Source organism: Furipterus horrens, unplaced genomic scaffold (genome assembly GCF_987537825.1).
Source record: "Furipterus horrens unplaced genomic scaffold, mFurHor1.1.pri manual_scaffold_1, whole genome shotgun sequence".
Lineage (NCBI taxonomy): Eukaryota > Metazoa > Chordata > Mammalia > Chiroptera > Furipteridae > Furipterus > Furipterus horrens.
In genome coordinates, this window is record NW_028327171.1 from 112,209,057 (window position 1) to 112,236,081 (window position 27,025).

The following is a 27,025-nucleotide window of genomic DNA, read 5'->3' on the forward strand; positions in this document are numbered from 1 at the left end:
GAGAACCATGGGTAAATGGTAAGTAAGGCTCAGGTAAAGTCACAGAGCTCTCAGAGGAGACTCAGCTGTGTCCAGAGCACCCTGGAGCACAAAATATGAAGCATTCCTATAGCACTGACAGGAACACATGACCTATAAGCATTAAAAGAATTCTTCACATATCCAATTTGGGCTGCAAATTCTTTGTGTACAAAAGAGAAAAAATCTGTTCCCTTACTCATGAGGCTGGCTTGAGGATCAAATGAGATAAATTTTTTGAATGGGGATTTTGGCTTAAAAATGTAAAGGATTTGGGTTCTATTTTATAATAAAACTGTTTTTAATATAAAGAGGTTTCCCAAAAATCTGTGTATGAAATCAACTCCAAAAAGACAGATGCAACATGTCTGCCCTGAGGTTTAGGGGCACTGCAACCCCACTGAGGAGGCCCGAGCCACTCAGTGTGCACACAAATCCATTTGACACTAAAGCTGACAGTGGGGTCCTCCTGGGATGGTGGACAAGCCACAAGTGGGTAATGAAGAGGTGACTATACAAGCTCCTTCCTCCTTCCCTTCCTCCTTTCTCATCCCTCCCACCAGGGCTCCTGATGGAGGCCAGCTGGAAATGCTTCAGTGTATATAGATCCTGTCGGAGATCGCTCCAGGCAAGTGGGTCATGATCTGCATTCGAAGCCACCAGTAGTAGTCCATGGGATGGTAGCGGGTGTAGGGTTTGGTGGCGGTTAGGGCATGGGTGACAGCATTGATGACAGGGGATGTGTCAGTGGAGCCACTATTACAGTAGGTCTCCATGGTGGCGATCTTCTCGTCAAAGTACTTCTTGCCGTAGTCCTGGCGCACCACCTCAGGCAGCTCGTCCCACATCTTATTGGCTATGGCCTGGATGCGCTCAGGGCTGTAGAGGCTAGTGGCAGCGATGAAGTTGCCAGGTTCCACCACACAGACCTTCACACCCAGAGGATGCATCTCGTAGCGCAGGCAGTCAGAGAAAGCCTCCACCCCGAACTTGGTGATGCAGTATGGGGAGCGGGCCGGGTTGGCCATGCGGCCCAGCATGCTGCTGATGTTGACGACGCGGCCTATACAGAGGAAGACAGTAAGCACCTGCTCAGAAGGCACTGCCTGGTGGGGCAGAGGGCCTAGGCCTGTCATGTTCCCAGAGACTTGGCTAGAATCTGGCCTCCTGGCCTCTGATACTTATTTTGCTGCCTGCCAGGCTCGGGCCCAGCCTTCTGCACCACCCAAGGTCAGATGGCCTTCTCATTCATAGTCAAGGCCAGCTCAGGCCCACACAGCAGCATCAACATCCCTGATATTTTCCAGGTAGCCAGCTGTGCCAGGCAGAACGGGAGAGGAGAAATGAGTGAGAAGCAGGCCTGCATCCCAGGAGGGCACAGGATAATGGACAACACACAACTAAACTGTGTCTCACCTCCTACATTCTCCCATTGTATCTTCCCCCCAAATGTTATCACCTGGCAACCAGGCAGTGCTCTCTTGGCAAGCAGGGTGGGGGTGGGCAAGGACAGGGCAGGGTTCTGAACCTGACTTCAGGGCTAAGACATGTGGGCAGAGTCTTGAGCACTGGGAGAGAGTGATGACTCCAAAAGGCTCTCCCACAGGCCCAGCCTGGGGGTGGTAGGGGGGAGGTGGACCCATCCAGACAGACCTGGCACCTGCTTAAACTGGGTGTGCATCCAAGAAGTATCCTGGGCACTGGGGGAGGCTTCTTTCAGAAACTGCTAAGTTGGAAATCACTGAAGGGTTCTTCTAAAATCCTAGGGTGCTCTGTGGGTTCACCCTGTCATTGCTGGGACCTTGGGACAGATCATGTGTATCTTCCCCTTTTTGCCATAATTGTTTGCTGTTCTAGGGAGGACATCTGAGTTGGTGACTTCTTAGGTGGTTTGCTTACGTTTGGCTAACACGGTTTGGGCATTTTATCTGTTTTCCAAATTCCTAATTTTATTATTATTATTTTACTTACTAGCACAATTGTCTTGTTTTTTAAGTACTGCATAGTAACACATAGCATGGATACAGCAATATTTACTTAACCACACCTTTACTGATACTATGATATATACAAAGCTCTGTACACAAGGGTGGTTGGTTCTCTAGATTAGGTTCCCAGACTGGGATTACCACTGTAATCTTTTAGCCTTTGCTCCAGAGACTACTGACCTCTCGCCTGCCCTGCCTTTGGAAAATGACACATCTTTTCAACCTGCCGGGCCACGGCACCTCCGCTCACCACCACCCACAGGTCACACCAGCCCCTGGAAGTCATGTGCTCAGCCTCACTGGGCTGCGGATATTGGATCTGCTGAGACCCACTCCCATCCTGAGCAAAGATGAAAAGATGGGGCAGGTCCAGGGGGCAGAAGGGAGGTCCCTTTCCCACTCACCTTTGGCCCTCCGAATGAGGGGGAGAAAGGATTTTGTCATGCGCACTGTGCCCCAGAGATTCACTTCTGCCACCTCTTTGTAGGTCTCCATGCTGGTGAACTCCACTTCCCCGAACGTTGAGATGCCTGCATTGTTAACCAGGCCCCACAAGCCTGGATGGGAAGGTACAGAACCGAGGTCACCTCATGGGCTGGATCACCCATCAGCCCGCAGCCCATTCTCCTCCCCACTTGCATCCTTTTTCCCCATGACTTGCCAGCTATGTTCCCAGGTCTCTGGGGACACCTTTTAAAATCACCAAAGAAAACAGGAGATAGATTGTGCTGGCTGTAACCCTCCCTTCAGTCTAGATGGTCCAATCCTTATCTTTTTTCTGCCTTAAAGGAGCTTCTGGGCCCATCGTGACCCAGCCCTGCCGGCGGCCCCAGCCTGGAGTCCCACCTCACCTCACACACTTCCACTGCTTCCCAGCCAGTCTTGTCCCCACATTCCGCACCAGGCACCTGTGTACTATTCCTGCCTCTGAACCTTCACTGGCATTCTCCCTCTTGCCATTAGCCAGGCGAACCTCAGAAGTCTTCTAGGCCAAGCCCCTCTGGAAGACCAGAGAGGTGACCCAGTGTCCAAAGTCACACAGCAAGTAAGGCTCAGCCAAACCTTAATCTCAGGTGGGGCCCCCAATCCTGCTTCATGCTGAGACCCACCTAACAATGACTCTATGCTCTGACCTCCCTTCTTTGAACCATATGCAGCTGCTGGTTATCATGTGGTAAACCCTTGTGACCCAGTAACCTGTTCATCAATACCCCATGTGTCTTTGCCTGGTCTTTGCAGATAGAGAACCCCCTTCAGATTTGTGTGCTTCCATGGCGCTGAGTGCAGGGTTGGAGCAAATGTACACTCTCCGGGCATACGTGGGCTGACTGTTTCCAATAAGACCAGCAAAGGGACAGCTGGCTTTTATAGAAACAGAACGCTGGTGCTAGAACACTCCTTGGAGGTCACTTAGTCTGATAACTAATCTCACAACTAGGGGTACGGAGGCCCTGAGGAGAAAGGACTGGCCTCCATGTGCCCAGTGAGTTAGAGGCAGAGCCCAGTTGGGGTAAGTGGCTGTGAGGAGGCAGCTATGTTTTGCAGGGCCCCCCTTTGAGTTCTGTTTTTTGGGGTATAGGGACTGGATGGGCTAGAGACTCAGGACAGAATAGGGCCCTGCCTCTTCGCTGTGGAAACCCTCAGGGCTCAGCGCCCAGTGCCCATGAAAGCCCCAGTCTTTTCCCGGGTGCCACAGCCGCAGGGCAGAGCTGCCGTCCCTGGCTGTGCCCTGCCTGTGGGAACTCCGGCCTCACCTGCCTTCTGAGCTAATATGGACTTTGTGTAAAAGACAGAGTAATTGGACTCTAGCTGCTTCTCTTCTGGTTACCCGAGTTAAAGCTTCATCAACTGACCTCTGATGCCTTCTCCTTCAATTATGGAAAATTAAGGATGTTTATTAGGGAAAGGAAATTGCTGGCTAACAAAGTGCTCATCAAGTTCTCACTTCCACTACCCACCAAGAGCTAAAACCTCTGCTCTCACATTTCACTGGTGACCTTGCATTGACTCAGTCGCTACAACCCCCCAGGGGCAGACCCTCCCCCCACCAGCCCTGCAGAATTTCCAGACTCATTCCCCACCCTCTTCCTCAGAGGCCTCTTTCACCACTTGCCAAGGCTGACAATTCACCTTCCACCTTCCTAATGGTAAGCCATCAATCCTCTCTCCTTTTTGCAACTTTAACTCTTCCATCGCCCCTATTTCCTTTGCTTCACCGCTGTACACATTAGGTGCTTCATAAGTGCTTGTCCGGTGAACACAAATACCATGTCTCCATATCCTAAAAAACCTTCTCTTAACCATGCTACTCCCTCATGCTCCTGTCTGCTCCCCTTCCCTCAGTGGCCAGGCTTCTGGGAACACAAGCTAGCTCTCTGGCGTCCCATCTCCCTGGCAGTCTGGGTCCCAGCCCTACCACTGTTCCAGGGTATCCAGGGTGCCACATGATGACGCCACCCCGTCTTCACTCTCCATTTCTCCACAGTGTGAGCACTACTCATGGCTCTGACACTCACTCCTCCTTTGGCATCAATAAAACCCAAATGTCTCCTCCATCCGCCCTGCCACCTTTCTTCTACCTGCCCCACTAAGATACAGGTGACCCTCCAGTGTTCTGTCCTAGACCACCTCTTCTGAAATAATACTCAGTGCTTAGGTAGCCTCAGTTTCTTTATGTTCATGGAATTTCCCAGCAGCTTGGTGTTCAATTCATATGGGACAGTATCACACAGCCTAAAATAAATAATCTTTTTTCCATCTAACATTAATTATATCTGACACTGATATCCAAAAGTTTAATTGAACTTCACCTGTGAAAGCACACTGCTCCTGGACGATGATAGCTCTGCGGACTCGATCAGTGATAGCTGTGGGCCCACAAGATCTCTGGGTCCTCAGCCAACATTCTGAGTAAACTCACGACATCCCTGCTGGTCTGGGTGACAGCTGTGTTCCTGCAGCAGCCCCATCACTCCTCTGCGGGAGGCGTCCCGTTTACCCCTTGGCAGTCATGGCTCTCTCCTAACCCTAGTCTCCTCCTACTGACAGTCACTTTCACCTGAACGTCCCACAGGTCCCCACCTCACCCTAACCACACCAGTATATCAAGTTCCCAGCGCCCAACCCTACTCCTCCTTGTTTATAGTTCCACTTTCATTTTTGACTCCTCCAGCTCCTTCATTTCTCCTCCCATCTAATGAGTACTGCTAACATTACTGATAAAGATCAAAAGGACAACAGCCAGGCCCTGAACTAAACATTTTGCATCTATTAATTCACCTGATCCTCACACCAACCTATAAAGTAGAAATTAAATTGCCCAATGTCTGAATGAGGCAACTGAGGCTCAGAGAGGTGAAATGCCTTGTTCAGTGCCCCCCAGATAGCACATGGTAGGACAGAATTTGCACTTGGGTCTGTGCGAGGACACAGACCTCATGCTTAACTGTATGCTGTCATTGGCTTCCTTTGTGGTGTCTTCTTTCCTGTTTCCATGGCATAGTTTGGGCCCTTGTTATACCTCCATCCTGTATTGCGGGAGAAGCTGCTCCCAGGTCTCCCTGTCTTCGTTTCTCTTCTACATCTCCATCCTGATCCAACCCCTTCATCCAGAGTCTCCTCTGTCAGTTACTTCCTGCCCAGACAGTTCCTTTCCATAGTGGAGTATGTGAAGTCTTCCCAGGTTCCTCCCACCCACTCCCTTTCAAGTATTCTGCCTCCCTGAAGCCTGAACAGCCTGCCGTTCCTCTGACATCATGGCCCCTCCTGTCTCTGCTGCTTCCTGGCTCTGTGCAGCTCCCCCACGCTCAGTTTGAGAGCAGCAGACAGATCTAGGCATGAGCACTGGTTGAACTGCAAAGCATCGTTCCCACTTCACAGATGGGCAAGCTGAGGCCCACACAGGTGAATATACAATCCCAAGGTCACACTTCTAGTGAGAGGTGAAGCTCAGAGAAAAGCCAGTCTTCTCACTCCCAGACCAACAGTATCCAGACAATATGGTCTTCCTTGCCCATGGCATAAGGTCCCCAGTGCTATCATGATTCCTCACAGGTTCTACCATGAACCTCCATCTTCCACTTGGCAAACTCCTCCTGCCAGGTCAGACCCCTTCTGGTGCTCAGCGAGTACTCAATACATGTTTACTGACTGTGAGGTGAGTGGTTTCAAGATCAGATTATGCCCACAGCCTGCCGGTGGGCCCACGCACTCAGTCTTTCCCTGGAGGGGGAGTCGCAGGTCCCTCGGAGTCCCGCTGGGGAGCAAAGCAGCTGGTGGCAGTTGGCCGACAGCTCTAATCAGACAATCCACTTCATCTCACCCCCTGAGGCAGGCTCCCCTGGCTTTGGCAGCAACCGTTCCATAGAACCAGGGTGAAGAGCACCAAACATGCCATAAAAATGTGCCCTCTGCTTGTCTCCTGGGAGCTTCCTGCCTGGGCAGAGGGTGAGTCAGAAGCCGCCACCCCTTTAAGAACCACAGGCAGGTCTGAAAATTCTGGGAGGGCGCCACCTGGAGCTCAGAGACAGCATTGCCAGAGAAGGGGGGAATTAGAGCTGCTTCACCCACCAGGGAGACAGCCCCGGAGAGGGCAGGGGACTGCTGGGAGGAAGGGGCGGCGTGGGCGGTGGGGCGGACGGACACCTGTACAAACATATTTCTAACAGTTTATTTTCTTTTTCGACCTAAAAATCTTCAAATATTTTCCCCCAAAATGCAGTTTTGGTTAAGTAAGGTCATGTTGAGTAGTTTATCAACCTCGCCAGAATGGGTCATGAGGAAAAGGTTTATGCATCAAGAGTGGTACTGGGGTCTGAGCACCACCCAAGGGCAGGGGTTTAGCGCCTCCCCCTCGTGGCTCTGGATTCACTCTGCCTTTGCTGGTTAGGCTACCTGCTTGGACCAACACAGGGAATGGAGGTAGTTCTGCCCGGGTGGTAAGGGACCAAGGACCAGGGACCTGAGCAGCCCCCAGACCTGGTGCAGCTCCATTCTATGCTCAGTTCTACAGTGATGATTCCTTTACATGGGCATTTTAAACCACTACAAACCCGCAGGCCGTAAGGAAGTGGCTTTATGGTGCTGACTGCAGCTGTTTTCCTGCCTAGTAGTTTATGAAGACAGCATCCCAGCTGCCAGGGGAGGCAGAGAGGAGAAGGATTTACCACTGAAGAGGGGGTGAAGCAGGCTGCACCCTCTCAACTGGTAATCGTCCCAGTGGGACCCACTCAGCCTTTCTTAACGGGATAGAAGTCCTGGACTGCCTGTTAATTACTAAACAGATGTTCCGGAAGTCACAGGCCTCTCCTCAGAGAGCAGAGGCCTGGGAACGGCTTGCTATGGGATGGGGATGGCACTGGGCTGCCAAGGAGACACAGCTCTGATACCCACACAGGACAGGAGCTGCCAAGGTGGGTGCTGGGGATGACAGCATGTCCACCTGACAGACAGTGCCCAGCAGAGAGCCCAGCACAGGCCCTGGTCACCCCGCCCCCGTCCCTCCTCCCTTCCAGCAACTGAAGCCACTGCTCATGAGAGCTGTCCCCACTCCGTTCTGGGGGAAAGCAGAGAGCTGAATGAGGCATGCTCTTTCTGCCTGGGCTGTTGGGAGGAAGCTCAAAGGTCAATGTCATAGATGAAGTCAGCAGACCATACTGGCTTCCCTAGGCAGCACCATCACCGCTGTGTTCTCCATGAATGGCGTCCCCTCCCCTCTGCTGTACAACAGGGCCCCACCCACCAAGGCCCTCCATGGGCTGACCTCGGAGGACACTTGAGTCATCATGTACTGGGAACTTCCTGCAGCATGTGCCCCTGTTGGCTACTGTCCCCCAAACATTCTGTCTCTTTGGGTTCTAGGCTGCTGCACCCAACCTCTGTGACAGTTGTCTCTTTCCCTTCCTTCTCTGGTACCTAATCGCTCACATTCCCAAGCAGACCCTCCTTGCACTTCCCCCACTCCCAGTCTCACCTCCAACCTTGGACACATGATCTCCAGCCCAGATACTCCCCCAGTGTGTCCCTTGGGCATTTCAGCATTGCCACATTCCTCAGTCCTCCATGAGGGGGAACCAGGTGTCCAGGATAGAGACCTCTTGTCTCTCCCTCATCTTCACATGCATTGGTCACCAAGTCCAGCCAGCTGTGCCTTCTCTATACTTGAATTTGATCCTCCTCTTTCCCAATACTCACTGCCCTAGTTCAGGACTCATATGTTGTCCCTTTAAATCCACTCCGCACTGTCACCACAGCCCCCAGAGCAAGCTTCCGCAAGTCTGACCAGGTCATTCCCTTCAGGAAATCCCTTCAGTGGCTCCCACTGCCCTCAAGGGAGCGGCCACTTCCTTCATCTGGCACTCCAGGCCCTGGACAAGCTCCCTCCCAACTTCACTTGCTGCGACCACCTACACCAGACTTCACCCTTGACTTTAGTTCCTTGGCACACTTTGTGTGCTTCCCACCATTATCCATCTTTTCCCTCCTCCTGGAATGCCCTTCCCAGCACACTGCCACAATCTGCCTGAACTGACCCCTTTCCCACCTCACCCCAAGGCTGGGCTACATCTCTCTCTGTCTTGTGCTGCTCCCCAAGAGGGGACATGAAAATCACCTGGTTTAGCCCCCCAATGAACTGTGAGGTCCTCAAAGACAGGGACTGTGTCTCAGTCATCTTTGTGTTCCCAACACATAGGCCCACCAGCTGGCCCTAAGTGGGCATTCCATGGGCATTGTCTGAACTGACCTGAAGCACAGCACATCCATTCATCACACCAGTAGATTCTGAAATCACCTTTGGCTTTACAGTATTTCACCTTGCCTGATTGCAGTGTTTCATTCAACCCACTTCCTCCTACTGTGCAAGAGTCTGGACAGTAAAAGAAAGTAGTCTTGGCAGGATACCAGCAAAGAGAGGATGATGTTCAGAAAGGGCTCCTGTGCAGTGCTTCGCTGCCCCAAGGTGCCCCCTACCTTTCTCAGGGTCCTCCAGGCTCGAGCGGATGATCTCCACTGCTTTCTCCACCTCCTCACTTTTGCAGACATTGAGCTGAACAGTTCTCAATTGATCACTCTTCAAGCTGTCCAGTTCCTTGGCTCCAACATCCCCTTTGTCCTGGGGAGGAGAGAGAAGCTGCTTCACCCTCCTTCCTCTAGGATGAGGACAAGGCCTAAGGTGGGGAGTTGGCCCCGAGTCCCTGTCTAAGCCTGGGGCTAGACTACTAACAACTGAGGCAGTGGTCTCTAGAGGCCCACCTGAGCCTGCTCCACCAGTACGGGGTGGCACTGAAGATGTGCCAAGCACCCAGCTAAGTGCCATAGACATAACTAAGAGCTCCTAAATCCTCACTGGCAGGATCACGTCTCTAAGCAGAGGTTGCAAACTCAATACCTACCTGGGCCAGGCATGTGGGTATCACATGATGAGGAGGGGGATTCTCAGGAGTGGAGCACAAGGTTTGCCTCTCAGCCCCCGCTAGTTGTTGTCCACTTGTGCATGTAAGCCCAGGGTTAACAGATGCTTGTAATTGGGATTTCTGTGTGAAATCTCTTAATTTTTTAAGTGTTGGCAACTTATTTGGGTTTTCTAAAAAAAAAAAAAAAAAGCCATGGGCCAAAGCACATCCACAGGCCACATGTGACCAGCATGCTGCCAGTTTGCCACCTCTGTTCTAAGCCGAGGGCCAGGCTCTGATACCAGTTCAGTCATTAACCAGGCTCTCTGCACTCAGGTGCATCCCTTAACAGGTGCCCAGGTTTTCCAGCCACAGTTAGTTCTAAGGACATTGCCACCTGTCCTGACCTGCTCAGGTGAACAGAATGAGGAAACTGTTATTTTACAAACCCGTTAAATGATAAAGCATTATGCAAATTTGGGTATTATTACACATGAGACAAGTATCACTCACTCAGCAAACATTTCTTGGGCCTCTATAATGTTCCACCCTGGGCTAAGTACTAGAGACAAAGAAATGAGTAACAAACAGTCCCCGTTAACAAAGATTCACGTTTTAGGGAAGGCAGCAGGTGAGTAAGCAAACAGTACAAGGAGTATATGCTGCAGGAAACCTTGTGAAAGGTGGGAGGCTGAACAGAAGGTGGGGCGGGCAAGGAAGGCTTTCCAAAGGCAGTGACAGCTCAGGATCGGGGCCCCTGAGGAAGTTATGGGACAGGAGGCTGGAGAGGTGGGCAGTGTCTGTGTGGTGAGCTGTGGGAGGATTTGAATAAAAGAAGGTATCATTTATTGAGTGTTTACTGTGCTTCACATTGTGCTAAGCACTTGACATTAGTCCTCACTCACATTACGAGACAGGTTGTATTATCATATTTCATCTATTCTATGACATATTTTTTCACAATAGGCATGAGCTACAAATGCTGTGAAAATTAAACACTGTCAGTCATAATTTAATTGGCAGTGATTTTCTCAATGGCGATGGAACAGTGATGCATCTTACAAGAGGACAGGAGTAGCTGCCAGAGGGGAAAGCGGTAAGAGGAATGCCTACTCTCAGCCCGGGCCTGGCCCGGGGTACATACAGCCAGCACTGAAGCGAGGGCTAGAGTGTAAAGCACAGGGATAGTCAGTATGTCAGTGGAAAGTTCGCTCTGTTTTAGGAGGAGTCTTGAATAAGTGCTTTGATCTAGGCGGACCCAAACCCCAGGACTAGAGTTCACTGTCAGAGGGCTGTACTGTCAGAGAAACTGAGGAGAAAACCATGTCAAATGGGGCCAAAGGTATGGAGATATCATTCTGGAGAGAAAACTCAGGAAGAACATGATGGCAAGAGAGCTGACCTGTCCTATGCAGCCCAGAAGACAGAACCAGGGCCAAGAACTCAAACTGGGCTCGAAATGAGGAGTGACTTTCACAGTCTGGAGATGGCAGGGACTGCCCAGGAAGTGTTCAGACAATGAGGGTGGAGGTAGGGGTTGGGGCAGGGCGGGGACCGTGGTGCAGAGGAAACCCAGGCGTCAGATAGGAGGTCAGGCTGATCCCCCTCCTCTAAGGTCTCTTCCACCCCTAAATTGCCATCCTCTCCAGGAAGCCCCCCACACTAGCGGCCCTACTAAAGAAGCAACACACATGACTCCTGAGTCTCTGCCCACCCTTGTACCAGGAATGGCAGCTACACCCAGAACCACCTCTGCACAGAGCAGCCAGGTGTGAGGCTCGATTCATGCAAGGCTTGGCTCTGAAAGCCCCTGGATGTGCCAACCTTCCCAAAGGATATGTCAGGTGTTCCATCCACAGGCCTGGAGTTTCTGCTGCCATCCCCACAGAGGGCTCACCACAGAATTCCCCGGCATGCCATCTTCAGGTCCAGACACCTCTTTTCCACACAGAGCACATAGGCACCAGGAAAACACATCTTGTTTTAATGCAGTCTTCATATCATGGCTCCTCAAATGCCCCTTGGAGCTGAGCCCAAGAAATCTAAGTCTTCAGGGGGTTGCGGAAATCAACTTCTGAGAGGACAGATTCCAGCTTAGGTGCACGAGAGGTCCCCAAGTGTCCTTTCCTCTTCCTGGACTTGGTTAATCCTGCTGCCATCTTCAGCAACTCCCGGATGCCACCCCAGACCTCTCCTTGTGCTTCCAGCTAGCATGGCGCCAATGGTCCTGCAGTCCCTAGAGGAAGCCCCTCACCTCAAGCCCGGGTGTCCATAAGAGCTTGGTTTGGTAGCTTGGCAGCTGAGAGCTTTCTCTCAAAGGAAACTGCTCACGGCCTCAGGGTCAGCATTCAGATCCTCCTCTCTTCTGCTCGCCTGACATACCTCTCAGGAGTCCTCATCCGCCTCTGAGCAGCCTCCACATCCTGCTCCTGAAGCCACCTTATCAGGGAAAGGGACTCTCGGTTTACCCTCAGCTATTCAAAGGAAACCTTTCCCGACTGCCCTCAGCCTGTGGGCTACAGACTACACCCCCTTCCAAATCACACTGCCTGGGTCGCAGTGCCTCCCTGGCTCCAGGGTTTTTGTCTTTGTTCACATCTGTCTTGCTGCGCAGAGACCAGCTTTCGGTGCTGCTGTGTTGGTGCCTGTGTAACTAGTTTATTGGTAAACCCGCTTCTTTCACTAACCCATTTAGCTTCATCTGTAGCTATTTTTTCCACCACTGGATGAAATTTCAGGCAAATCTGAAAGCATTTTCACTCATTTTCAGATAATAGAGAGCCTCTTTGTTTTGGTATAGAGTCCAGTTCAGTCTACTACTCAAATAACTCCAGCCCAGCCTGGTTTGAAAACCCAAACTCTCAAATTTGTATCCATTTTAGAGTCTTCCCTGTCCCAGGCCTGCAGAACTGTGGGAAGCCAGTGTGTGACACCAGGTAGCAGGGGTGGAGGTTGTTTTTCTCACTATGTTCTAGCTCCTTCTCCTCACTTATTCCTTAGTCTCAGACCCTCCCAGTTTAGACCCAGGGGCTGATAGATGAGGGAGCAAACTGTAGGCTTCTGAGGGTGTTGCCATTGCTGTCTGCTGCTGGTGCCCTGGGATGGCAGGTGCATGAGGGGGGCCCTCCCAGGTAGGTCCTCCCTCCCTGGTGCACTTTGGTGGGTTCTGCAAATACCCCTCCACTGGAGACTCCTGTGCCCTTCCCTCCTCCAGCTGGGCATCTTCTCCCTTAGCCGGACTTCCGTGAGGCACCCCTGTCGGGGTCACGTGGACCCCTAGGAGTTTCACTGGGCAGGTGCCCCTTAAGTTGACTCCAGGAGCTCTCCCCATTATCCACATCAGGTTCAGGCAGCAGCATCTTGTTCAGATAGGGCAGCCCTTCCCCTGTGCATCTCTCTGCTCTGCTTCCAGATGAGCCACTCCGGCCTCTATCTTGGGCCTTTAAACTTCTTTTGGTAAACATAACACTCCGTTCTATGGCCTCAGACTCCAGGGCACAAATGGTAAGCTCTCCAAGGAATTCTCTTGAAACTGACTTCAATTTACTTGAGACCAGTAGAAAATATCACAGCACACTAACATCTCTTTTCAACTGTAGGGGCACCAAATATTCCCTGTAAAAAGTTTCAATATGTAAGTATGTAAGGGCTTTAAATGTTCTTTGTAAGAAGTAGCAAGGACTTGCTAAAAGGCCTTGGAAAAAGGAATGTAAGAAGGAGTGTTATAGCAATTAGTGATTTACAAGCTAAAAGGACTTCAGCCTCTATCACCTCCCATTTGCTTGCTTGTGTCTGGTTTATAACATTTGTGAAGGTTGTGCTTTGCAGAATGTCTAGCCCTTTGAAAATAAATTGCCTCACAGGGAGTTCGTCCCTGGCTGAAGAGCTATGCTGCCGTCGAAGATAACCTTTAGCCTTGCGAATTTCTGTTCCTGTTACTGCCAAGACATTCCTGCAGTCCTGCCCAGCCCCCTCTTCCTAAGGCTGTTTCCCGCCAAAGAAGAAACAAAGAGACTGCACCAGTATAAAAACCCAGCGTTTAGACTCCATTGGAGGTTGGAGCATGTTAGAGACCTGCTCAGGGTCTGCCCAACTCCTGGCCAATATTAAAAATCCTTTGCTTAACTTTATACACCGCTTCAGAGTGTTCAATCTCGCCTATGTAGCCGTAACATTTTGGAGGCCCCAGCGAGATGCCTCTGTAAAGCGGTGCCGCCTTCGGTGAGCCCCCGGGGCTTCGTGCGGTCCCGTGTGTCTAGCTGACGTGTGGCAGGACAGCGGCCGCAAGCTCTGATTGGGAGCAATTCCCTGCGCCTTCAGGAGACACTCGGGAGCTGCTAGAAGCCCTGACGGCCCAGTCTAGAGTAAGCAAAGGACAGAGGACAGCCTCGGCGACAGGTGAGTGGCAACCCATTTGGGCAGCGGACTTGGGCCACTGCCACTGAGACTTGGTCTCTTTTGTCCTCTGGACGCAGAGGTACATATTCCCGAACAGGGAATTTGTTGAAGCCGGCTTGGCTAGCTTCATTTGGATTGTATAGAGCTCTTTTGGTTTTGGGGTTCTGCTGCCTGTAGCCGATGCTGTTCATCTAATCTCAGAAGCCTAGGCGGGGTTTGGGTGGGATTGTTTAACCTCTGAGTGAATGTGTGAGTGAATGTTAAGGTTAAAGTAAAAAAAAAGTTATTTCCTCCTTTTTGTGTGCCTCCACAAACTTCGGTCTATGGAGTCTGAGTGGGCTCTAGCCTCGCAGGAGGAGAGGCCAAGCGGACATTTGTTTGGCTTCCTTTGGGAGCTCCCAGCCCGTGTTTGTCTGCGCCGTGAGGGGGGAATTGCTCCTGTGCCTTGTGTTCCAGCTCCTAATTGTAATCCAAATTAAGTGCATGTTTGTAGCAGTCACGTTAGCCAACATAAGGGGACGCCAGTCTAAGCCTGCACCCACAGTTCTTGACTGTGTGCTCCAGAATTTCCCCAAGTTCCGGGGACAAAATCCCTTCATAAACTCTGGCACCCTGGAAACATTCTGTAGGTCAGAGTGGCCTGCTTTTGGGGTCGGATAGCCCCCCCCCCTTGGGAGTACTTTAAATCTAAATATTATAAGTGTAAAATGGTGTCTCTCGCGAAGCAAAAATGCAACAAGCAGAAGGGAGAGTGTTATTGGGGGAAGTAGCAAGGCAGGAGGGAGCTGTGCCTTGAAAGAGTGGCTCCTGCTCTGCACTTCTAAGGGAAAAGTGTTTTTTTAAGAAGAAAAAAAAAAGGTATTATCTTGCAGATGGCTAGTGAAGGCCAAACAAACGTGGGTTAGTTTCACATATTCTGTAATCTGGGAAGGCCCCTGGTTCCCAGATCAAATTGCTATCTCTCAAACAGCTGCAGGCGCAGGAGAGGGGAATGGGGAACAGGAAAACCAAGGCTATCAATATGGGCAGTGTCCCCCCCAAAAAATAAGCCTAGGACCCTCTGTGCTGTCTCCTGCTGCCTTGTAGCCCTGGCCAGAGGGATGAGGCTCCTTAAAAATTTCCCCAGAGAACTTGCTTGCAGCATTTCTTTCCACCCCAGGTAACTTCTAGCAATACAGTTTGCATCTGAATACTCCCTGCTGGAGCTGCAAGGAGGGACAATGTTAAATTTGCTAGCGAAGCAGCCGTCTAATCCCCTTGCTACAGGTTACAGAAACAGCAGAATGTCTGTCTCTCCAACATGGAGGGAAAAAAAAAAAAATGACACTTTTAAAACTCAGGCCGCTCTTTAAACTGGTGCAAGCTGCTTGGGTGCCAATCAGCAACACCTCTAAAGCTGTAACTAAAGAGCCTTCAATCTCCTCACTGCTTCAGCAGGGGGAATGTGCCTGTATCTTAAGGAAAAGTGTTGTTACACATGAATAAAACTAATGTCCATTCTAGACATCCTCTTCAATAGGAAAGAAAGAGGAATAATCAGGTGGGCTGCTATAAGAATATAAAAAAATGCAAGCATCCTCCTGGTCAGGGAATTGTCCTGGCCAAACAAAAGGTTCCCAATAAAATCCTAAATAGAATATAATAGGCCAAATAAAACAATTGAAAAACTTCTCAGGAAAGCTCAAAAGTGTATGTTAGAGAAGAAGAAGAAGCAGGAAGCTTCAGAAAACTGCAGAATATCTATAAATCTAGGGAAATTTTAGCTGCTAAATACTGAGTTTGAGTAGAGTCCTTTACAGTGTGGAAAAGAACAAGAATTGGAAATGGATTATGGTTAAATCTGAATGGGTAAATATATGGAAAGTTTGTGAATGTTGCAGAAGGTCTGTGGAAAGTCATAAAAATGTATAGAAAGGTTGTGAAAGTTTTAAACCTGGGGAAAGGAAACCTCAACTACTTGTGGTCTAATTGTATGGTTACTGTACCTTTGTATTGGCATTTAGCCTTGGGACCTATGAAAGGTCATTTGGAATTCCCTGTGTTGGAATTGGCATTAGCCATTGGGGACCTAGAAAAGGTCTAGAATTCTCTGTATTGGTATTAGCCATATAATCTGAAAGGAAAATTGAGGTTCCCCAGAGAGAGTTAAAAAGAAAAAAAAAGAAAACTTCACATGTAGGAAAGTGAACAAAAGAAGGTGTAAGGCATGGAAATGCAGTTTTAGTAAATATTAGAAGAACAAGGATTTTCCTTCACACTGTATATTTTTCTCCCTACCTGATCCCTCCAGAATTTGGCAATTTAAAGAAGTAAGTAATGACATTAGGTTTCTTTGCATAAAACTAAAAAGACCAGTTGTTAATAAAGGTATTGTTAACCAAGACATTGACTGGAATAATATGCCTGAAAGAGGCATGCTTAGGCTCTGGTTGTTACCAGGAAGCCCTAAGGAACTGGATTTAACTTTTGAAGCTAAGAAAAGCCCATGAGAAAAAAGGCCTGACACCTTGGTTGGTTGTGCGGTTCATGGCAGTCTTTCCAGGGAAGGAACGAAGGTTGCTTTCCTGAAAAATGGCTAGAAGGAACCTCAAGGCACAATGAAAAATCCAAAGGACTTGGAAAAAGCAGGTGTTTACAGGCAAGGCTGAATGGCAGGTGTGTGGCTCAGCTTCTGTGCCCTAGTGGGCAGACTAATAGTCAGCATGAAGGTTCCTTGTATAAGTTCCAGCAAAGTAGACTTAAAAATCATATGTGGTCAATCACTGCTCTTGTTGTGTTTATGCAAATAAACAGGCTAAATTAAAACTGTATTTAATGCAGTTCCTTTAATAACAAGGAGGGTAATCTTAAGGAGAAAAATCGTGACTCAAGGAAAATCGCAATGCTCAGTGCAGCTAACTGTCTATAAAGTTTATCTTCACTTAAATGTTAAACCAGGTCTGTGACATTATCAAGGATGCTTAATTTACAGGCAAGAAGAATGTCAAGTGCCTTGCAACTGGATGTCTTCCCAATAAGACAGTCTCTCCGATTTGGAGACTGGTTTGTGAATTGTGTTGTGTGAATTAACATGTGTGTTCTTTCTGTTTTCACAGGGCATAAGCTTATGATCTCATTACCTGAGTAATTGTACTTATAGGCCTCACTTAAGAAGCCCATCTGCAGTGCCTCCTCCTAAGACTCGACGGTTTGGCTGAACTAAGTGGTTGGGTTGGTAAAGTATGGGGTAGTCTGTGAGCTTCACTTTAAAACTTATTTCTCTTTTCTATCCTAATGACTTGGACAAAAAGGGCCTAAAGGTCTGAGAGGGGGGAAAAACCTAAAATATTTCCCTCAGCCCTAGCTAAGTATAGTGAGCAAAAGAATTTTGGACAGGTGTGACATGCCCTGCACACCTTCCTCCAAAGAAGCCATTTCTTTTCCTAATGTGGGACATTGAAAAATTAATCTCTGTCTTTTGTCATCTAGTGGTTGTGGGTTAAATTATGCCTTTTAACCCTGTTGCCAAATCTGTTGCCTCCAGAATATGACAAGGATGTCAATTTGTCCAACAGTGCCAGCCCTTGGAAACCAAGAATGCCGCTGCCCGGGGACAGCCAACTGACCTGGACTCTGCAAAATCCTTCCCCATAAGGGAGGGCCGCACTCCCCTCCACCCCCACTCTTATTAGAAATTCCTAGACCCAAGGGTAGGTAGGACGACGACCATGTTCAGCTTGAAGCAGCTAGAAGAGCACGAGACCTTCGCCCATTGTCCTCTTATAAAATAAAAGGTCTTAAGTCTAAGGAGGGGAATTATACAGGGGCTTCAGACATTCCTTATAAGAAAAGAAAAAAAACTGGGAATTAGGCTAATTCCTCCCAAGTATACTGCACTACATTGAAAAAAAAGGGTAAGGCAAAAATAAGTACAGTGCCATAAAATTTTCTATCATTTTGAATGTAGTGCTTTCTTTGTTGGTCATTTCCTTAATTGCTATTAATCTTTGACTAGTTTTCAAAGCTGTAAAAACTTATTTTAGTCAGTTCCTAGTTGTTAATTTAATGTTTCCATAAGGGTCTGGAAATTTGTTTTCCATCATCTTGCTAACATTCCATTTGCTCTTCTTATTAATCATTGAATCTACAATGCATGGCACATAGCAAGTGCTTAACAAATGTCTGCTAAATTAAATTGTAAGTGTTTGCTTTAGGTTTGTGAGATATGTTGCTGGTATTTTAATAGAAATTGCATTGAATCTATGAATTGCTTTAAATAATGTGGACATTTTGGAAATGTTAATTCTTCCCATCCGTGGATGTGGTGTATGCTTCCATTTATTTGTGTCTTTCTTAATTTCTTTCTTCAGGGTTGTGTAGCTTTCCGAGTGCAGGTCTTTTGCCTCTTTGGTTAAGTTTATTCCTGAATACTGTTGTTTTTCTTGTTGCTATAGTAAATGGAATTTTTTTTCTGGTTTCTATCTCTAATGTTTTGTTGGTATATAGAAACGCTTTTAATTTCTGAATATTAACTTTGTGCCCTGCTGTTTTGTCAAATTCATTTATTAGGTCAAGTAGTTTTTTCGTAAAGTTTGTAAGGTTTTCTATGTATACTATCGTGTCTTCTGCAAGTGGTAACAGTTTTGTCTTCCTTACCAATTTGAATGTCTTTAATTTCTTCCTGTCTAATTGCTGTAGTTAGAACTTCCAACACTGTTTAAAAAAAAAAGGAAAAAGGGAAAAAGTAGACATCCTTATCTTGTTCCTAATCTCAGAAGGAATGTTTTCAGTTTTTGTCCACTGAGTAGAGTGTTGGCTTCAGGTTTCTCATATATAGCCTTAATTATGTTAAGGTATGCTCCCTCTATTCCCATTTTGCTAAGGGTTTTCATCATAAATGGGTGTTGTACTTTATCAAATGCTTTTTCTGCATCTATTAATATGATCATGTAATTTTCGTCATTCATTTTGTTTAGGTGATGTATTATATTTATTGATTTGCGAATATTAAACCATCCTTGTGTCCCTGGGATGAATCCAACTTGATCGTAGTGTATAATCTTTTTGATGTATTGCTGGATCCTGTTTGCCAATATTTTGTTGAGAATTTTAGCATCTATGTTCATTAGCGATATTGGCCTGTAGTTTTCTTTCTTTGTTATGTCTTGACCTGGTTTTGAAATTAAGGTAATACTGGCTTCATAGAAAAAGTTTGGAATTTTTCCCTTTTCTTGAATTTTTGGAATAGTTTGAGAAGGGTAGAAGTTAGTTCTTCCCTAAATATTTTGTAAAATTCGCCTGTAAAGCCATCCGGTCCAGGGCTTTTGTGTGCCGGGAAATTTTTGATTACTGTTTCAATTTCCTTCTTTGTTATTGGTCTGTTAAGACTTTCTACTTCTTAATTCTGTTTTGGAAAATTATATGTTTCTAGAAATTTGTCCATTTCATCTAGGTTGTCAAGTTTCTTGCCATATAGTTGTTTATAGTAATTTCTTACAATTTTTTGTATTTCTGTGTTATCGGTCATAATATCTCCTCTTTTGTTTCTAATTTTGTTTATTTGGATTCTTTTTTTCTTTATAAGCCTAGAACCAGCCCCTGCTTTTGTTAATCTTTTAAGTTGTTTGTTTAGTCTCAGTGTCATTTAATTCTGCTCTAACCTTAATAATTTCCTTCCTTCTGCTTGCTCTGGGCTTTGTTTATTATTGTTTTTCTAGTTTTTGTAGCTGTGGGGTTAAATTTTTGTGTGGAGCTCTTCTATCCTCTTTGGGTAGGCCTGTATTGCTATGGACTTTCCTCTAAAGACTGCTTTTGCTGTGTCCCTTTTAGTTTTGGGATGTTGTATACTCATTATCATTTGTTTCTGAAAACTTAATTTCTTCCTTGCAGCTCCTGAAAGCTAGCATTATAAATACCCAACTCCTTATCCTTGTTACTAAGCCCCTCCTGAAAACCAGGGTTTAAAAACCCTACTTATAGTCCCTAGACGTCCCTAATAGGTTTAGTCCAGGGACTAGAGGGGGGATTATGTAGGGGCACCAAATATTCCCTGTAAAAAGTTTCAATATGTAAGTATGTAAGGGCTTTAAATGTTCTTTGTAAGAAGTAGCAAGGACTTGCTAAAAGGCCTTGGAAAAAGGAATGTAAGAAGGAGTGTTATAGCAATTAGTGATTTACAAGCTAAAAGGACTTCAGCCTCTATCACCTCCCATTTGCTTGCTTGTGTCTGGTTTATAACATTTGTGAAGGTTGTGCTTTGCAGAATGTCTAGCCCTTTGAAAATAAATTGCCTCACAGGGAGTTCGTCCCTGGCTGAAGAGCTATGCTGCCGTCGAAGATAACCTTTAGCCTTGCGAATTTCTGTTCCTGTTACTGCCAAGACATTCCTGCAGTCCTGCCCAGCCCCCTCTTCCTAAGGCTGTTTCCCGCCAAAGAAGAAACAAAGAGACTGCACCAGTATAAAAACCCAGCGTTTAGACTCCATTGGAGGTTGGAGCATGTTAGAGACCTGCTCAGGGTCTGCCCAACTCCTGGCCAATATTAAAAATCCTTTGCTTAACTTTATACACCGCTTCAGAGTGTTCAATCTCGCCTATGTAGCCGTAACACAACCTCTCAACCTCCTCCACCTCATTTTATTTCAACAGTGAGGCGGGTAATGGGCTAATCCTGTCAGAAAGGTCTCAGCATTTATTGTTAGTTGTCTAGTACCTCAAGGCAGGATGTATGACACTCAGCATGTGTTACATATGAGCACCTTTTCAAACTGGTTTTTCTCTTCTATCTCAATAGCTTGGACAGAAAGAGATCTGGGGAGGGGGGGGGAACCTAAAATATTTCCCTCAGCCCAAACTAAGTATAGTGGGCAAAAGGGTTTTGGACAGGTGTGATGTGCCTAGCACACCTTCCTCCAAAGAAGCCCTTCTTTTCCCTAATGTGGAACATTGAAAAATTAATCCCTGCCTTTTGTCATCTAGTGGTTATGGACTGAATGATGCCTTTTAACCCTGTTGCCAAATCTGTTGCCCCCAGAATACAGCAAGGATGCCAGCCTGTTAAACCAAGCATGCCGTTGTCCGGGGACAGCCAACTGACCTGGAGTCTGCAAGATCCTTCCCCGTGTGGGAAGACCACGCTCCCCTCCACACCCCCACTCTTATTAGGGATTTCTGGACCCAAGGGTAGGTAGGACGACGACCATGTCCAGCTTGAAGCAGCTAGAGGAGCTTGAACCTTCACCCATTGTCCTTTATAAGATTATAAAGGGTCTTACGTCTGATAGGGGGGAATTGTTATTTTTTATTGTTATAAAAAATTAATTAATTCATTTTTAAAAAAGAATAATACAGGAAAGGGTGAAGCCAAAGAACTTATATGCACAACCCATGGACATGAACTAAGCGGGTGGAATTGCTGGGGGCAGGGGGTTACTGGGTGGAGGGGAGCAAAGGAGAAAAAATTAGACCTATTGTAACAACGTAATCAATAAAATATACTTTAAAATATTTTTTAAATTTATTTTTAGAAAGGGGGGACGAGAGAGAGAGAAACATTGATGTAAGAGAGAATCATTGATCAGTTGCCTCTCGCACGCACCCCAACAGGGGACTGGGTTCATGACCAAGGCATGTGCCCTGATCGGGAATCAAACTCTGAGATGACACCCAACCGAGTGAACTATATGGGCACATATGGGCATCTTGTCACATGTATTAGAAACTCTGTGACGAGAGAAGCAAGCCTGGGGCATAGCAATAGCTACAGGAAAAACAGCAAGAGGAGCTAGCAGAGAAGATGGAGAGAAATCAAGGGAGCAGGGTGTACACAAAGTCAAGAAATAAAGTGTTATAAATAAGAGTAGCTTGGTCAGTCTGCTGATGGGTTGAGTGTGACATGGTCTGAGAAGTGATCAACGGATCTGGTGAAATGGGGACTTCTGGCCTCCTTGATAAAAGCTGTGCCTGAGGCCTTCAGGGCCCCTCCTGGTCCGGTCCTGACCTCCTTTCCCAGTTCCTTTCCTCTTCTTCCACAAGGGCATGGGGTTTCAGCTACATCAGACTACTGGCAGTGTCTGGATATGCCGCCTCCACTCTTCCAGATGGCGATTAGACAGCACTTTGGCCCATGGAAGCTTCCTTATGACTCCAGAGAGGGGAAATCTGTTCCTTCTCTTATATAAAATCTTATATTCCCCTACCTGCCCCACCATTCCCCCCTCACACTCCTCCCTCTCCCTCACGTGGCTGCAGCCACAGAAGCCTCCTGCTGTTTCTCTAACACACAAGGCACACACCTCCTTGGGCCTTTGGCTTGGCTGTCCCCTCTTCCCCAGATATTTTCAAGATCGCTCCCTCACATCCTTCCATTGTCACCTTTCTTCCCTCTTTAAAACTGAACACCTCCTCTATCACATTCACTCCTCCTTCTTCTTTTCCTGTTTTATTTTTCTCCATAGCCTTTATCAACCCACAGAAAAGCAATTTACTTATTTACCATATTCCTTGCCTTTCTCCCCACTATTCCCCCCATGTAAGCTCCACAAAGGCAAGAACTTTTCACTGAATTGCTATATGCTTTATCATCACAGAATTTTGTCAGCTCATAATAGGTACTCAATAAATATTTGCCAAATAAATTAATAAATAGAGTGGTACAGGTAAAAAACCAACCCAGGTGGGTTGAAAAGAAAATTGAAAGTACAAAAGTGAAAACATCTACTACAAACAAGCTGCTAGGAGTATTTTTCTACAAAGAGAAGCAGAAAAATGGGCCAGTAGTACACAGAGTATATGGGGGTGGGGTGAGCACATGCATGACAAAACGATCCAGTAGAAAGCGAGGAGCTAGTGATGTAGAGGGTGCAGAGGTCTATTGAAGCCAAGCCCTTGAGCTGGCCTGAGGCACTGAGATCTGAAGCACAAGAGGAGGGGAAACTCTGACTAAGGGCCAGTGGAGTGTCTGGGTACAGAGGCAGCTGGACTCCATCATGTGGTTTAACATCTCAGAACCAGGCTGTAGACTAATCTCCCCTCTTAATTCCTATGAAATGTGATCATAGTCTCTGGTGGATCTGACCACTTTCTGCTTTGCATAACTAATATGATATACCAGGCAGAAGTAGATACACATTTTTTAAAACCCTAGGGACTTTTGCCTTCTCTAGCTCTTGCCCAGAAAAGGCAGACCATGACATCAAAATAGTCAAGAGGTAGACTCCATGAGACATAAGTGGACAGTGAGTGGAAGGACCTAAGATTACCTAATCCAACTCTCTTATTATAAGAGTAGACTTGGGCTCCAGGGAGTGTTTGCCCGTCCCTGGGTTAGTGGCTGATCTGAGACTAGAACTCAAGGCCCTGACTCTGTCTCAAAGGCTCCTTCCTCTGCACACTGAACAGTCTGCCTTGCACCCTGGAGTCAGGTGCAGCCGCCTGTATCAGTGAACAACCACACAATGGTACAGGTACTGGACATATAGACAAGGTACTTTAAAAGCACAAAATGCTTTGTGGCATCACAGCTCCTGTCAAGCCTGCTGGCAGGTCCATGTTATTCAGAGAACCTAGCTCCAAGCATGCCACACCCATCACCCCCCAAATCCCTCCCAAAACAAGCTCCTTCATGCACTGTCAGAGGGAGCAGGCATTGGTACAGCCTTTTGGGGAGCAACTAGGCAGATTTGAATAAAATCTAAAGTCTACAAATTTTTCTTAAGAATTACTATTGAAAATATGCAAAGATATGTGTCTTTGTTTATAAGAGCAAAAGTCACAAATAATGTGCACACATGCATTTTAGTTCCTTTTGGGTAAGAAACTGAACTTAAGAGACCATTTTTTTGCATCATCTATTTCTGTATTGTTTGATGTTACTACAAATAAGTATTACTTTCATAATTCAAAAGCAGTAAAAATTAAACAAAACAAATAAATGAGAAGAATAGAACCAGAGGCATGGAAACAAGGAACAGCCTGATAGTGACCAGAGGGGAGGGCAGAGGGAGAAAAGTGGGGAAAGTAGGGGACGGGTCTAGTCAAAGAACTAGTATAAATGACCCATGGACATGGACCATAGGGTTGGGATTGACTGTGGGAGAGGGGGGAGGCGGGCAGGGTAGGAGAGAGCAATGCGGGAAAGATGGGACAACTGTAATAGAAAAATAAAAATAATTGAAAAAAAAAGAAGTAAAATTAAAAGGACAAATAAACGCTTCTCTGATCTGGAAATATGTTCAGACCATGGCAATGCAAATTACTTTATTATTTGTACCTTTTTGGATCATAGAAATTTTTACATTGAACAGATATTGTTTTTACAGATATTAAACCTAGTATTAAAATATTCCTTCCCTGGGTTCCAATTACAGTATTCCCTCACTTATCACAGGTATTACATTCCAGACACTCCGCGAAGTAGGAACCTTACATTTATTCTACACTCTTAAACCTACGTAACTTTAACAACATACGTACACAGTACCACAAAATCCCGCGATACAGCAAAATATCAGCGATAAATAATTAAATATTATATTTTTAACAATCCCGCGATACAGTGAGGCTGCAATAAGTGAACCGCGATATAGCAAGGGACTACTGTACCTTAAAATAAAGAAAAGTGTCTCAGCCATTGAGCAGAGGCAGCAAGTTGTCCCAAACGCCCAGCTTTCTTTCTTCTATCATAGTAAAACATCTGACTTTAAACAGGGTACGTATTGTCTCAGAATACCCACTACACTTCCCAGCCTCCCTAGCAGTCAGGTAAAGCCATGTGATAATCTTGGCGAATAGAGTGAGAGCACAGGTGATATCTATGTAACTCCTTGGTCATGCCTTTAAAGAACAGGAGCGTGGACTCATAATAAGAGAAATACAAATTAAAACTACACTGAGATACATTTTTCACCTATAAGATCAGTACAAATCAGAAGCTTGATGCACATTCATTTGGTGGAATTATGTGAAAACAGGTATGCTCATACATTACTTATGGAAATATAAAATTATGCAGCCCCTAATAGAGGAAATTTGGAAATATCTCTTAAAATGATGATTTTTTTTTAACCCTTTGACCTACGAGTAATCTCATTCCTAGGAATTTACCTTAAAGAGAAACCCTTCAATAATACAAAAAATACATATGCATAAAGTTATTAATTGTAACTTTATTTGTAATTGCAAAATATTGAAAAACAATGCTCATATATAGGAGACTAGTGGAGTAAACTACAGTCCACCCACACAGTAGAGTACTATAGCGCTGTTTTAAAAAATGAGAAAAATCTCTGTGAATTCATATTGAGTCATTTCCAAGATATATTAAGTGTATTTTTAATTGTAATAGGGTATATGCAGTATGCAAACATGTGTGTAAAAAGGGAGCAATTAAAGAATGGAGTATTAAAGATAGGTGGGGAAGTAACACTACTCAAAGCATACTTTTAAAAATAATTTTGACTTTAGAGCCTTGTTTATGTTTTATATGTTTCAAAATTAAATTAAATCAATAAGAATGAATGAGACTATTTGACAAAGAGGGAAGGAGCATAAAATGGAGTGAAAATAGCCTCTTGAACAAATGGTGCTGGGAGAACTGGACAGGGACATGCAAAAAAATGAAACTAGACCACCAACTTACACCACACACCAGAATAAACTCAAGATGGATCAAAGACTTAAATGGAAGCTATGACACCATAAAAGCCCTAGGGGAAAATATAGGCAGGAAAATCTCAGATATCCTACATAGTAAAATTTTTGCTGATACAGTATTCCCTCACTTATCATGGGTATCATGTTCTATATGCCCCCACGATAGGTGAAAATCTGCGAAGTAGGAATCTTACATTTATTTTAGTGTTTATGTATATCTTAAGGCTTTATAAACCCTTTCCACATACTTATAAACTGTTCCCAGTCCCTTATTAACCTGTCCCACTCCCTTATTAATCTTTTCTACTTTTATAAACACTACTTATTTTTTTATTATTGTTTTTCAATTACAGTTGTCCCATTTTTCCCCCATTGCTCCCTCCCACTGAGCCCACTCCTTCTCCCACAGTCATATCGCTGCCCCCGTTGCCCATGTCCATGATTCATTTCTATGTGTTCTTTGACTAAACCCTTCCCTTACGTATCCCCCTTCTGTTCCTCCCCCCTCCCCCCTGATACTTGTTATTCTGTTCTTTGTTCTATTTAGTTCGTTTGTTTGTGTTGTTCATTAGTTTCCTGTATTAGGTGATATCATATGGTATTATGCTTTCTTTGCCTGGCTTATTTCACTAAGCATAATTCTCTCTAGTTCCATCCATGTTGTCGCAAATGGCAGGAGTTCCTTCTTTCTTTCTGCTACATAGTACTCCATTGTGTAAATGTACCACAATTTTTTAATACATTCATCTACAGATGGGCACTTAGGCTGTTTCCAGCACTTAGCTATTGTAAATAGCGTTGCTATGAACATAGGGGTGCATAAGCCCTTTTGAATTGGGGTTTCAGGATTTATCGGGTATAATCCTAGCAGTGGAATCACTGGTTCAAATGACAGTTCCATTTTTAGTTTTTTGAGGTAATTCCATACTGTTTTCCATAGTGGCTGCACCAGTCTGCATTCCCACCAACAGTTCACTAAGGTTCCCGTTTCTCCACATCCTCGTCAGCACTTACTGTTTGTTGATTTGTTGATGATGGCCATTCTGACTGGTGCAAAGTGGTATCTTGTTGTGGTTTTAATTTGCATTTCTCTGATGCCTATAGATGTTGAACATTCTTTCAAATGCTTATGGACCGTCCGTATATACTCCTTGGAGAAGTGTTTGTTCAGGTCCTTTGCCCATTTTTTAACTGGTCTGTCTGTCTTTTTGGTGTAAGTTCTTTATATATTTTGGAGCTCAATCCCTTATCTGAGGTATCATTGGCAAATATGTTTTCCCATATGGTTGGTTTCCTTTTCATCTTGCTGATGTTTTCTTTTGCTGAGCAGAAACTCTTTAGTTTGATGTAATTCCATTTGTTTATTTTTTCTTCTATTTCCCTTGCCTTAGGAGATGTATCAGTGAAAATATTGTTACATGGGATATCTGAAATTTTCCTGCCTGTGTTTTCCTCTAGGACTTTTATGGTGTCATGGCTTACATTTAAGTCTCTGATCCATCTTGAGTTTATTCTGGTGTGTGGTGTAAGTTTGTGGTGTAGTTTCATTTTTTTGCACGTCCCTGTCCAGTTCTCCCAGCACCATTTGTTGAAGAGTCTA

The 27,025-nt window shown here is 45.9% G+C and overlaps 1 protein-coding gene across 6 annotated transcripts in view; it reads right to left on the minus strand.

The window, feature by feature from the left end:
* Positions 1–295: 295 nt before the first annotated feature.
* The window catches only part of BDH1 (3-hydroxybutyrate dehydrogenase 1), a 61,682-nt gene continuing 34,952 nt past the window's right edge, over positions 296–27,025 (minus strand). For 5 of the 6 annotated variants that reach the window (XM_090278586.1, XM_090278579.1, XM_090278562.1 and 2 more), the window contains exons 5-7: positions 8,976–9,117; positions 2,411–2,563; positions 296–1,081 (exon numbers count right to left, since the gene is read on the minus strand). In XM_090278586.1, coding sequence (XP_090134712.1) covers positions 612–1,081; positions 2,411–2,563; positions 8,976–9,117 — 765 coding nt within the window. In that variant the 3' untranslated portion in view covers positions 296–611. The remainder of the gene's footprint in view (positions 1,082–2,410; positions 2,564–8,975; positions 9,118–27,025) is intronic. The other variant, XM_090278572.1, reaches the window with a different exon arrangement.